This window comes from Marmota flaviventris, chromosome 12, assembly GCF_047511675.1.
Source record: "Marmota flaviventris isolate mMarFla1 chromosome 12, mMarFla1.hap1, whole genome shotgun sequence".
Classification (NCBI taxonomy): Eukaryota; Metazoa; Chordata; class Mammalia; order Rodentia; family Sciuridae; genus Marmota; species Marmota flaviventris.
Window position 1 is genome coordinate 100,431,848 of NC_092509.1, and position 13,990 is coordinate 100,445,837.

Consider the following 13,990-nt stretch of genomic DNA (forward strand, 5'->3'; position numbering starts at 1 on the left):
CTAAAATAGACCTCTACTGTGGTTAGTGTTTATAATTATTCTGTGTGCAGTTGGAGTTCCTTTCTAAATTAGTTATTGAATACCTACTTTGTGCTCAATAAACATCTGTTGAATAAAGGAACTAGTGAGTGTCTGAATAAAAACTAAACTGATCTAGGAACTGCCAATGAATACATTAAAAGGATTTTACCCCCACAAAAAAATTTATAAAAATCCCAAATTTTAAAAGGACTAGAAAAGGAATAGCCCTGGAAAGAATTGAAGCCTAAAGAACATGCCTAGGTCCTTGCTGGCTTCTTCATCAAGCTGGTTCTAGAGGCGCCCTTCTCCACTTCCACTGAGGGAACAGTGCACAAACACACACAAAAGCCCCTCGATAATGAGAAAGAGACTATGTATGCATGCAAATCCAAAGAAGCACTTAAAGCGAATTTCTGAAATTTTGGAAATAATCTTGGTTAAGCCTAGTTGTAAATTACATGAGATTTTTTTAGATTAGTTTCCAGTCAATATTTATCAAGGATAAATATATTCTGGGTGAAAAGGGAGGAGCTGAGGCAGAGGATAAGTGCTCCTTCTAATTATTAGTGAGGAAATTTCAAATATCTTGACCATCTTCCAAATCAATAGAACTTTAAGATTACCAGGCTTTCCTTGCCTACTTTCAAATAGAATAATTCACTTTACAGTTTGTAAGACTGATTCCTTAGTGGCTTACTTATTCATTCACCTTCTTGTCAAATATTTATTGGAAGAGTTATTTGTTACTATCTGACCATGCACAAGGTGCTAGGGATGCGGCAATGAGCCAGGTACAGCCCTGGTCCCAGAAGGCTTATAGTGAGGATTGGGGAGTTAGTTTGGGATAGAAATGACCAGGAGGTAGGGCCGCATCTGTCTGTTTAATGCCTTTGCCCAGAATGTTGCCTGGCTTTCAGCAGGAGCTCAATGAGTATGTATCTCATGAACAAAAGCAAAATGGAAATTATGGTAAGTTCTTCTAAGTATGTTGATAAAGCAGAGTAAGGGTCCCAGGAAAACACACTGGAGAACAAACCTAGATCAGTCTCTAGGAAGATCAAGGTCAATTTCTGGGAAGAGATATCTGAAAACTCAGATGTTAAACAAGAGACAGACAGGTGAATATGGTTTTGGGGAATGGTTTACCATTAGACAAAGGGCAGACATCAGAGCCCAAGTCCAGAAAGAGATGATATATCTGTGCCATAACAACGGTTTGGTGCTGTTAGAAGTTAAACTGAAGGGATACATGCTTGTGAATGTATTTGATCATGGTTGTAAATGTCTGCTTGTGTGTGAGGCTGTGTATGTGAGAGTAAGCATATGAAAGTGTGCTTGTATATATATGTGTGCATGTGTACACATATGGGTGTGCACATATGTACATGAGTGTGTGTATGCTCATGTGTGTGTGTATGCTCATGTGTGTGTGTGTATGGGTGTGCATACATATATATGTGCATGGATGTATGCACATGTATACATGTAGGTGTGCAAGTGTATGCCTAGCCTAGGGGCCAGTGTGAACTTGAGGAGGTAAGTAGAGTGCCATTTGACATGAAGGTCATGAAGGTCATGAGCTTCAGCTTGAGCTGCTTTGCTTTTGAGAAAGCTCAGATAGTTTGCAGTCAAATACATGAAGAATGAATTAACTTCTCCAGGAGCTACAGGCCATAGGGATGAACATAGAAGGGCCAAAATATAGTGCAGAGGCAAACCAGACATCATTTGGTGATTGATTAGTGGTATTGTATGTGATGTGGTAGAGGGTGTGGGGCAACAAAGCAAGACAGGGACTCCCAGAGACCTAGGCAGCATGGTAGGGCCCTTCATTGACCTGTAGGAAACAGAAGAGTAGGTTTAAGACATAAGAGGGCTTCAGTTGAGCAGGTTGGGGCCCTTCACTCCTTATTTCTCCTGCTGTAAAAAATTAGAGACAGTATCACAAAGTAGAGAAGAACATGAGCTCTAGGGACAAACACCCAGGTTCAAAGCTTGGCTCTGCATGGGCTGGCCGTGTGACCTTAAGTCATGTCTTATTTCTCTCTGTGCTTCAGTTTCTCCATTTCTTCCCTTGAGGAGTTCTTGAATTGATATTTGTGAACTGACTGCTGTTGGGCCTGGCACAGAGTAAGTACTACAGACATATTTGTCAAGGAATAATATCTGCAATAATTCTTGGAATGATTGAGTTTGCATATGCATGCTTTACTTTATATTTATCTTCTGATATTTTTCTTGGTTTATGCTGTCTCCCACTTGAGTTAGTAGTTCTTTAATAACAGGCCTGAGTCTTGAATCTTTCACCACAAAATGAAACCTCTCTGAGCCTGGTTCTATTCCTAATGTCTTCCTTCCTAGCTGAAAGTCTGTATGTAGTGCCCTAGACCTGCTATCTGTCTTTATCCATCTTCTCTTCTGCATATCTCTATATACTATAATGTCAATTCTCCTCCTGGCTGCCACCTCTAGAGCAAAACTGCCCTCTCTAAAGTCATCAGTGCTTCTTGAACTCAAGGTCCAAAGAACCCACTTCAGGTCTGCAGGCTTGCTTGGTGTTCCAGCGCTGCCTGACTGTCTGACTTCCTTTATCTCCCCCACCCCCAATTCTACCATCTTCCAGCCCTTCCTCTGTCTCTCCAGTTACCTTCTTGGGCTCATCAAAACAAGTCTGGCCACTTCCACAAACCAGGATGTAATAATCCATTTATTGGAAGCCACCCACCAGACCATGAGCACCTTTCAGGTGAGCCTCTGTCTTAGCAGTTCTTGATTTCCCAGCATGTGGCTAATTATGTGCTTCATAATTCACCTAATAGAAGCTCAATAATGTTGAGCAAATGAATAAATGTATTATAGAACCAAAGTACTTCTTTAATTTCCTGTCCAGAATGTGCACCAATTACATGTATGAAACTTAGCAAGTGCTGTGTCAGGACCTAAATGATGACTGATTGATCCACTAACTTTTAAGCTCTGTGACTTCTATAATCAAGTAACTAGACTTCTAATCCAGAAATGTGGCACAATGACTGGTCTTGATATCCTAGCTGGTTGTCATGGCAATACCTCAACTTCAGAATGCTCTGAGTCTTTGGGTTCCAGTTGCCATATTGAATATCTGAGCAGAACCACTTTTCTTTACCACTCACTTCTGACTCGTAAAGAGAACTGAGATGTTTTTGATTGCTTACTGAGCTTTATTTCCTCCTTAAGAAAAAAAATCCAAAAAGGAGGATTGTTTTAAAGCAGGTAGTAAACATGGAAAGGGAAGAATGCTGTTACTTTCTGAACATGAACTTGGCATTGAAATATGCTTCTGGAAGGTGCTAGGACAAGGGTGTGTACAACACAAGCAGAAACAGATTTGATGCGCCCCCAGAGTAACCTAATTCCATGTATTCCGGGGCAGAAGCCCAGGATTTATGTACTTGTTTATGACATCAGGAACCAAAGCATGGATATTTGGCATATGAGGCTCAGGATCCAGACTAAGGTGTTGCCTTCCTCTTAATAAACACCAAATAAGGTGTTTATTTGGCCTCCTCAAGGCATGAACTAAAACAGGAAAGAGAAGGAGCCAGACCTCCTGGCATACACGTTCTGAATGAATTAGATGCTCAGAGGAACAAGAAAGAAGTGCACAGAGGAGTAAGCAGAGGTGATCAAGGATGTAGTATTGCTGGTGAATTTATTTGGGCTACCAAAAGCCCAATGAAAGTAGGTGAGTCCTATTCTCCAGCCCTGCCTCTGTCACTCTTGAGTATTTCTAACATAAAGATGTACTTCACTCTAGAACTGCACCCAGAGTCCTTATGGGTTTCTATCTCATCCCAAATTCTGAGAGTAAATACAAGGCTCAAAGAGGATGGGGAATGAGTAACCATGTTACCACCTGGGTCTGGGTCGGTTAAACCTCACTCACTACATTGTCTCTCTGGGATCAAAAGGACTTAGGAGATTCTTTCACAGTAACTGAAGGTTGGGGGAATGATGAGAGGGAGATTAATTACAGGTGGTAGGCACTGAAGCTGCAGAGTGATGAGTAGGATGTCATGTTCAATGGAAATCCCTCTTACCCCCCACACACCCCAGAAAATAGCTCAACTCCAAAGTCCTAGATAGAAGCCTGGGACACCAATTGATTTAGACACCAATCCTTTAACAGAGTGGGCCCAGGCTCTCACCTGGGGCAAGACCAGAAAAAGCCCTGGCATCATAAGTGAGCTATGTGGGCTCCATCTTCCTCCCTGCTCTGTTTCTCTTCTTTTCTTTCTATATCAGAATCTGGTACACTGTGATTCTGCTGTATCAGAATCTGGTACACTGTGGCTTTTTCTGAGTGGCTGAGTGTCCCCCATAAGCCTGTAATTCAGCATTCATAAGGTGGGAGATAACATAAAGTAATGTACTCTGGATCAAAGATGAGCTCCCCAAATGCAGATACCAGTTCATGAAAGACAGAATCCATCTTGGGATACCCTCAAGAAGCTAGAGAAGAGAGCTTGACAAGAGTCCCCATTTCAACCAGTAAAGTTCCCTGGGATTGCAGGGGCCTTGGCATCAAAGGTCCAGGCATGTCTTCTGATTGTGCAGGACAACAGCACATTTCTCCAAGACCTCATGCTTTATCAGACATTCGCAGTGACAAAGTCCTACTCACCAGTGATGCCACAGCAGACCATTTGATTTTCGAGGGACAGCATATAAAACCAAACCCTAATGAATTGGTGGGGATTGCAAAATGGTGCAGCCACTTTCTACAACAATCCAATCAATGCCTTGCAAGCTAAACATAAAGTTACCATCTGACCCAGAAATTCTTCTCCCAATATCTATCTGCCCACCAACCCCAAATAAAAAAATATGTTCCCCTGTGCATAATGTTCATAACAACTCTATTCATAATAGCCCAAAGTGGAAACAACTGAAATGTCCATGAACTAATGACTTTATAAACAAAACAGAGTATATCTATGGAGTATTGCTCAACTTCAGAAAGGAATGAAGCTCTGATGTATGGTACAATATGGCAAACCTCAAGTGAAAGAAGCTAAATACAAATAGCCATATATCTTATGAAATGTCCAGAACAAGTAAATCTGCAGAGACAGTGAGTAGATTAGTGGTGTGCCTATGCTTACGATCAATTTAGGAAGGACAGTGCTAATGGTATTTCTTTTGGGTCTGATAAATATGTCCTAAAATTAGATTGTGGTAACAGCTGCATAATTCTTTAACATTAAAGATGCTAAAAATATTAAGCATACATACACTGAAACATGCTAACTTTAAGTAATAAATAATAAGTAATAGCATATCTCAATATACTATTTAAAAAGAACCTTAAGGTGATAACTGCACATGAATTTTCATCAATAAAAATATTAAAAACTAAATAAAATACATACAAACTTTACCCATAGTTAGTGTTCATCCCTAGAAATTAGCATGACTATTTCCTGTGAACACTTTGCAAATTTTGTTTTTTAAAGCAAAAATAATATTTCCCCTCACTAGTAGTGCAAAGTCTTTCAGTTGGCATTATTCTGGATGGTGTGGCACAGGATGCAAAACAAGAGAGAACTGTAAAAGCATGGCATTTGGGGCAAACCCTCTATAGCAGGGGTAGGACAATTATTGCCACCTGTTTTTGCAAATGGGAATTTTATTGGAACACAGCCATGGCAATATATTTATGTACCTTCTTTGGCTCTTTGCATGTCCTAATAACAGAATTAAGTAGATGCAACAAGGACTGTATGGTCTGCAGAGTCAGAACAATTTTTGGCTGTCCCTCTACAGAAAAAATCTGCCCCCCTCCACACATTTTCTGCAGCAGTAGCACCTAGGAGCCTGTTAGGCAGAACCTCAAGCTGCCCCAGACCTACTGAGTCCAAACTGCATTTGGATTAGAAAGTTGTGTTAGCATAAGAAGTAGATGCCAAGACAGGATTAAATATGCAAGGATTTTATTAGAGGAGACAACTATGAGAGGAAATCTGGAAGGAGCCAGAAAAGGCTGGGAGAGCCACCAGTCCATGATGCAAGCCCGACCCTGAGAGAGGACAGAGGGAAGAGGAGCTGGGTGGAAGCCTTGTAGACTGCTGAGCAGTCGAAGAACTGCTCTGCAAAGCTTTGGAGAGTCCTGGAGCCAGAGTCAACTGTGTCCCAGGGCCTGCTCTGCCATTCTCCCTGCCACCCCCAGGGTGTGGGGCCTCCATGCAACTGCAGTGAGGCTCTTCAGAGCACAGTGCTGGGGTCCCTAGTGGATGCAAGTTTCCTTAGCTGTGCCCCTGCAAGCCATGTTCTTTATGTATCTGCTGCCAGGTATACTCCCAGAGCAGCTGTCCCAGCTGATCTCTGTCACATTGACACTCCAGAAACAATGCTGAAGAAGCAGGGGTTGGCAAATTTTTTCTTCAAAGGGCCAGGCAGTAAATATTTTAGGCTTTGCAGGCTATAAGGTCCCTGTTGAAACTACTAAACTCTGCCATTCAATAGAGAAGAAGCCACAGAAAACACATAATCAGATGTGTGGCTCTGTTCCAATTAAACTTTATTTACAAAAGGCGGTTCTGGCTTTGGAGCCAATGTGGCCCTAGACCATAATATGCCAACTCTGCTCTAGAGTTGTAGGGTTTGAATTTTCTTAAAGTCATCAAAAGTTTTCTCATCTGAAATAGGTAAGAGAGGGGCTATTCCTGATGAAGTGGAGGGGAGCCCTGGGCTCAGCGGTTTCCCTAAGAAGCCCCTAAGACATATCTGCAAGCAGCAAAAGCAGAATTTGAAAGCCACTGCTCTGGATCCTCACAAAGAGCCTCCAGCATCAGAAGTTTCCCTTTCCCTTTCACTCACCCCTGATGGGAATCCAGCAATCTAAATTTCTACATTACTCTACAAACTTAACTGAGATTCTAATACTGTGATAGATGTTTTGTGATGACAAAAGTCAATCATAAATGCATTTGGCTCCCAAGAAATTTTCAGTGGATAGAAATGACACACACATATACCTAGTAAGGAAGAAGCAACCCACACCCCAGGAAAGCGCACACAAAAGGTCGCTGGAGCAGAGAAGAGATGGCTCTCAAATGGGGAGGCAGAGAAGTCTGCAGGGACAAGGGCCTGCAGTGGGCTGCAAAAGGTCATGGTGGCACTCTGTTTTACCTCTCTAACCACACACCTCACGTCCCCATACTGCCTCTCTTCTGGAGGGTCATAAAGCCACGTGATGGGAATCCTCCTAAACTGAGTTGCTAGTTCACAGCCATCAGGCACATGCCCTCTTTGGACATAAAACTCATGTATCTTTTCATCATCACAGTGGCAAATCCGCCCCAGAGGCCAACAACACCTCGATGGCTCGTATAGCTCTTCTACACCAAGGATAGGGCTCTGTGGCCCTACTGTATAGCTAGGTCCTGGTTGGGAGCTGGCAATAGGAACTGGGCCATCCCTTTACGGTCCTATGAGGACACATGTTCTGACGTTGACTATTGCTGCATATGGGAAGAGAGCTAAGGAGGAGGGTCATAGAAACTTCATCTTCAGAGGAGCCCTGTTAAGAGTATGAATGTAAATCTGGAGTCCTGCTGGGTAAAGACAGCTACAGCACACGTGCCCCCTCCTTTCTATTTTCTTTACATCTATATGAATCTGTCTTCTGCAAAGCTCCATATTCCACTGAAAAACTCTTTACTCTGAATACAAAGCTCCCTCATTGGGAGAGAAGAGGATGTCAAGGCATCTGATAAAAATCTTATTTTTTAGATGTCATTCAAAACAGAAAAGCCATCAATAGGCTCTGAACAATGGACTAATGTCAGCAGACCCCGGCCATCAAAATCCAGAAAGCCGTAAATGTTATGTAAGCCATGTGAACATGTACATTTTTCTAGAGTGTGAGCATAGCTTTCATCAGCTTTTCAAAAGGGCTCACAGTTCCAAAGAAACTTTAGCACCATTGTCCAATTTATTTGAAATAGTACTGCTGCCCAAGCTAAAAAAAAAAAAAAGACAATTTTAAAAAATAAAATAAATGGATCCTTTTAGGCCTCTGATTCTAGTCCTTAATTATCCTGAGACCATGCTGTTTAAAAAAAAAAAAAGTTAATATCTCTAATATCTCACCTACAGAAAAATGAGAGGCTAATAGGTTAGAACCAAAGAGGAGTGGGTTGATACACAGCTCTTAGTAATGGAGCCACCCACTGTTAACACCTGCCATGTCATAAATAAGCCCCTTGGGTCAGGCCCTGTGTTGCACACTTTATATACATGACTTATTAAAACGTCATAACAACTCTGCTAGACATTATCTCATTTGTCTTCTGTTTTTCTTCTCTTTCTTTTTAAGATTTTTTTCTTATTAAGATGGAATCATACATTTATATATATTGTTGGGTTTTTTTCTCATTTTTCAATTTGAACAAAGTTCAGAACGTTCAGTGAACTGCCAAGGACCATAGCCCTGATAGTGTCAATAAAATACCTGATTCCAGATCTGTCTCCCTTCCAAATTCCACACTGGGACATTCTCTAAAACTTGGATCCTCAGAGGAGAAAAACTTGCCCTCGCCTCAGGGACAGTTTCTTAGACATCTTTGTATTCCCCACAGTGGCTCACTGCACTCTACATGGCCAGGCACTCAATAAATATTTGTTGGATGAAGAAACCTGGGCTCCAGTCCTGCCATGGACTTAGTGACTCAGTCTCCTGCATCTTGGAGCTGCAGGTGGTTACTCAGCTGGGCCACTTCAGGGAACATTTGAAATCAATTATGGGTACGGAGGAACCTATTAAATTTTCTCTTTTGTGTATGTTGGGGTTGAAGGAGAGGAAAGGAAGTTGAGAAGGCGGGAAGGGAACAGGATGGTTTCAGGGTTGAGTGCTGGAGCGACAAGTGTTCCCCCAAATATGACAGAATTTGGCTTATTCCCCTACTCAGTTCCAATGGCCCAACCAAATGGGCCCCAGGCCTCCGACTACTCTTAGTGGCACACAGCCCTAAATGGCAAGCCCTCAACCAGCTGCTTCTGGGGGGTACCCTCCAGGGGAGCCATTGCATGCAGCCCTCCCCTAGAACTCAGTTGATCTGCATCAGCCATGGGAAACAGGTACCTGCAGAAGGCCTGCCTTGCAGGAAGCCCCACCCACTTGGGGGCCAGAGAAACCCTCAGCACCTACAGTCTGTGAGCCCCACATCATCCTCCACCCTAAATAAACTATTCTGGCAGTTCATTCTGGAGTCCAGCTTCCTATTTTGAAAGAATGTGATTATTGGGGGCGGAAGGAGAGGACAACTCTGGTTGGCTTTGCTTTCTTTACTAGTTGCTACAAATACAAGTCAGTCAACCACCCCTAAAAATGCCATATTAGCTTAAAAAAAAAAAAAACCTATATGAAGCTAAACCCCAGAGGTGCCTACCAACAACATTCTGGGAGAGGATGATTAAATTGCATGCTGAGGCCAGGGCAGGACAGCCCTCCAAGAAATCACAGTCCCCCCTCGGGGGCTTCCTGTTCTCCTGTAATGAGGCAACGCTGCCACCTAGTGCCCTAAGTGGAAAGTATTCCTCAAGGCCCCACCTCTGCGGGTGGGGTCTTCTCTGCAATGGTTGATCTCTACCCAAGAGAAAACACCTCAAGTTTGGTAGAATGAAGACTGGGAAAGTGGGATTAGGTTAAGTAGGCATATGCTGATTTTTGAAAGCTGTTGTAAAAGAGTGTGGGAGCCAAATCTTTGCAGCATCTTGGACTATCCTCAAGAAAGCAGAACTGCAGTAATTGAGTCATTTGTAGCTCCCAGGGACATGATTCTGTATTGTTGTTCTGCATAGGGGAAGCCGACCATCCTAGGAACAGGTAGTGACCAGCTCAAGGACCAGTGCTAGGTGAGAAGGAATAGGGCTTCCTGTTGATAGAGGAGAGTAATTTGGTGCAATGAATTCCTGAGTCCTTGTTTGGTAACTACATGATTCTCAATCACAGGGTCCACAGGTGAGTGCCGTGGTAATTAGTATGAGTAGACAGGATGCCTAAATCCTCAGGAGCCCATCTGCTAGAATCCTGAAGGATGGTGACCTTGTTTCCAACCCCTATGTTTTACCAACTTTTACCCTAAATCCTTATGGGGTACTTCCTGATGTACACAAGACTAAAGAAGAGAACAGGGTGGGAGGTGGAGAAGAGCTGGACCTGGCTGTTCTCTGCCCTCAACCTTCCTGGAGCGAACCTAAAGGGGGAAATCCCAGTATACCACAGGAACCTCTTTGATTTGAAGAGAAGAAACCTCAGAAGCTAGACTGTCTGCAACAGATTTCCTGCCCAATTGTACATGCTTAGGGAGGTTAAGAGAGTCAGATGAACACTTTGAAGAAGGAGCGTGCGCTGTGGCTGTGTGAGGGCTGTTGAGGGTAACAGACAGACAGATGAGCAAGGGAGGGAAGCGGTATATTGGGGTGGGCTGCGGGAGGTGCATCAAGGAATGTGAGAACTGCAATCAAATCAAATCACTGCTTTCCTCTGTGTAGAGCATGAGACAAGACACAGGAGGGACAGGATAGCAGTCAGGTACCACAATCGTGAATCTGCTTCCCCAGGTTTGAGCTTTAATAAGAGCCCCTCAGAGCCTCCCACATATTTTCCTGTTGGATCCTTCTCTAATTCTTTACAGTCAGAAACTGATCCCAGGTCTCTATGTTGCTACTGCAAGAGGAGGGGTAAGCAGAGTCGTGGGTTTCAGTCTAGACGGCAAGCACGCAGTTTCCCTGGCAGATGGGTACTAGGAAGCAAGATCAGGCAGCAAGAAGAAGTCATCTGGGAGGAACTGTGAAACTGCCAGCTCTGATCAGATAATCATCTCATTATTTCTTCCATTTGGCCCCAGAAAAAGGGTTTCCTTCTACTCTTTCTCTGCTCCCACCTAGCTCACAGCCCAGCCCCTTCTCTCACCCCCCTCCCACCCCAAAATAAAGCAAAACCAAAAGACCCTAGCGTGCTCAGTGTCTGGGAATCCCAGCTTCCAACAGAGAAATCACAGCCAAAGGGGGAGAGAGAGAGTGTCCGGAAGGGATGTTCCAGCAACACTCCATTGGAAGAGGCTCCTTCCTTTTCCAGATTTCTTTCCCTCTTCTCAAACTTCTTTGCAGGGTTCCAGCAACCTGAGAAGTTTTTGTTTTGGAAAACTGTCAAGCAATTCATGGGCTCTGAAGTCCCATCCCCAGCCTACCTCTGGCATGTCTTGTTGCCTCAGTTTCTCCATCAATGTAATGGGATAGACAAAGATCAAAGGGTGCTGTGGATAATCCAAATTAATAAAATTAAATTGTTATACTATGTGTCTTGTTTTGGGGTTAGGTTCTGTCATGGGAGATCCATCCAAAAGGATAATGAGATACAAGTGATGAAATAGAAAGCCTAACCCTAAACACCTTTCTTGAATCATGCTTCCCAGTCAGAGAGGCAGCTATTCTTACTCCACTCACTTCTTTTCCCTTCTGAGTGACTTTCCAAAAAAGCCAACATCTGGGTATAGAGAAGAATAAATATAGGCAAAACTCCCAGGCAGGTGTCTCTGATTAACATCGAAGAGTTATACCAGGTTTCATTTGTAGATCCCTCTTACAACAGCCAGGGCTAGAAGCCAAGACCCTGGCTTATGAGTGCCCACCTTTTCCAGTAGACCTTACTGTTCCTAGTCTGTGTATACTGCTGTCAGGACAAAATGAAGGAGACCCCCAGATGTGGAACAGGTGGTGCCTTTCTGTGTACGTTCAGGGCTGCTCAGAGAAAAGGCAACCAGGCAGGACAAGATGGCTGTGTGCCTGACAGCCTTGTTCCCTCCCAGCCTGGACCAGCCCGGGCATGACTCACTGTGCAGGTCTTGGACTCTCCTCTATTTTCAAAGTTGTCTGGGTATCCCAAACTGACTATGAGAAACAGAGTATGAGACCCCTTCTCCTTTGACTAAAGATGAAAAGTCCTTTCCCTTTAAAAAAGGTGAGAGAGCTAAGCCAAGATCTCCTGAGGACAAGCAGGATGCATAGAACTACATGAGATCCATACCAGGGGCAATGCTGTTATGGCAGAGGTCATTATCTTCTCTTTGATGGTGTCCAGAGTCCTGCTGTGCTAATAAATAAAGGGCTTGCCCCTCCCTGTCCCTGGCCAGCTCCCTGTCCTTATTCCTAGCTTTCCTGCTCTGACCTCTTCCCCACCTTGCTCCCTACGTCTAACCCCATCAAAAATGGAGCCAGCTACTCCCCAGGACATCAGAAAGCCCAGGAGTGGGTCATTACCTGCGATGATGGCCGGGTTGTTCTGTCCTCCCTCTGGTCTCACCCAGGCTTCCACTGTGAACGCCTCCCGGGGAATCTCAGCCAGCACTTCTGGACGCAGCAGCAGCCGCTCCCGCCTCCCCGAGAAGTACAAGACAGACAGTCCTCCTTGGGGGTTAAAGGTCTCTGCTTCCCAGTCAGGGCTTCCTCCACCATCTTGTATGCTGTCCTTCAACACGTTTCTAACCCTGTGCCTAAGGGGGTGCTTAGGCCAAGGTTGGAAATGCGGAGGAGAGATACCAGGGTCTCCAGACATGTCCTCTGCCTGCCTCTTCACCACTCGGCGAGGATGCCTGGACTTGGCCCAGCCCTTTCCCTGGCTCTCCGCTTCAGGATCTTTCAGGTATGGAGAGGTGGTGGGAATGGTGGCAGCCACTGTCCAGCTTCCCCGAGCTGCGGCCTCACCTAGAGACTCCTTGAGTCCTTGTTTGCCAAGATAAGTGTCATCATCTCCCGGAGGCTCTGATTGCCCAATAGGACTGTCCCCTACCCACAGGGCTACTGGATGCTCACTCGGCTTCCCCCCCACTCCCACTGTGTTTTCAGTCAGGTCTTGGAAAACAGCCTTTCTCATGGAGTCCGGTTTAGTGCGTCCTGAATGATAGGTTCCCTGATCCCTCACAGGGTAGGACTTCAGGTAGTTCCCAGGACTGCTGGGGTACACCCCAAAGAGGTGATGCTGGGGAACAGCTCTAGGTCTCTGAGCCTTGGCCCCCAGCCAACAGCGCTCCCCTTCCAACAGCACCTGATTCAGGTGTCCCCTCTGAGCCAGGGATTTCCTGCGTGTCCAGCCCAGCTCGGAGTTGGCAGTACCGAATGCCCACCCAGCCAGGATCACCAGGCTTATCCTCAGGATCTTCAAACACATCATCCCTCCCTCAGCTCTCCCACAGAGCCGGAAGTCAACTTCTGGGTACCACACTGGGATGATGGGGAGAAAAAGAAGAGACAGCCTGCAATGAATGTGCAGTCACTGGGGAACTGTTCTGCTCACAAACCAAACTTTGTCAAGCTGCCCCAGTGGAGAGCCTCTCCTGAGGACCTGCTGCTCTGGTAGCTCTGCCAGTCACTTCCCCACTGCTGCGCGGCAGGTGCTTCCCTCATGCAGCTCTAGTTTAGTCCTTGCAGAATGAAGCTAATTGCTCTTGGTTCCTTGGACTTTCCTTCCAGAGAGCTCAGGTTTCTTTCCTTTTTCTTTTTGCTCCTTCTTCAATAATCCCTTCCCACACTGATACTAGAAAGTAGAGCATAAACCAAAGTCTCTCAAATAGCACACTCACCTATATATACCCCTGGCTGCCCCCAAGTCATTCAAAAACACAGTATTTTCCCATTTTCATTTCCTTCTCTTCTTCCTTCCCTTGGGGTTGCCTTCTTTTATGTACTCCTTCACCCAAAATAATGCTCACCTTAAAACAAATTGCTAGAATTGCTATAAACAAATTTATACACAGACACACAATTTGATGGCTATCATCTAAAAATGCAAAAAGAATCTGGGAGCACAACAATCCAAGCTGGTACTTAACTTTCCCTCTGTAGATGTCCTCAGCCAGGTCCCCATTCAGCTGCCAGTCTGCCAGCACAGGATAGGATACTACCCTCACTTGGTGCTCAGGGTTGTTGA

General features: G+C 44.6%; 1 protein-coding gene across 1 annotated transcript in view; it reads right to left on the reverse strand.

The window, feature by feature from the left end:
- Pappa2 (pappalysin 2) overlaps positions 1–13,234 on the reverse strand; it is a 243,875-nt gene extending 230,641 nt beyond the window's left edge. The window contains exon 1 of the mRNA XM_027935059.2: positions 12,325–13,234. Within this exon, the coding sequence (XP_027790860.2) occupies positions 12,325–13,234 (910 nt within the window). The remainder of the gene's footprint in view (positions 1–12,324) is intronic.
- Positions 13,235–13,990: the final 756 nt, after the last annotated feature.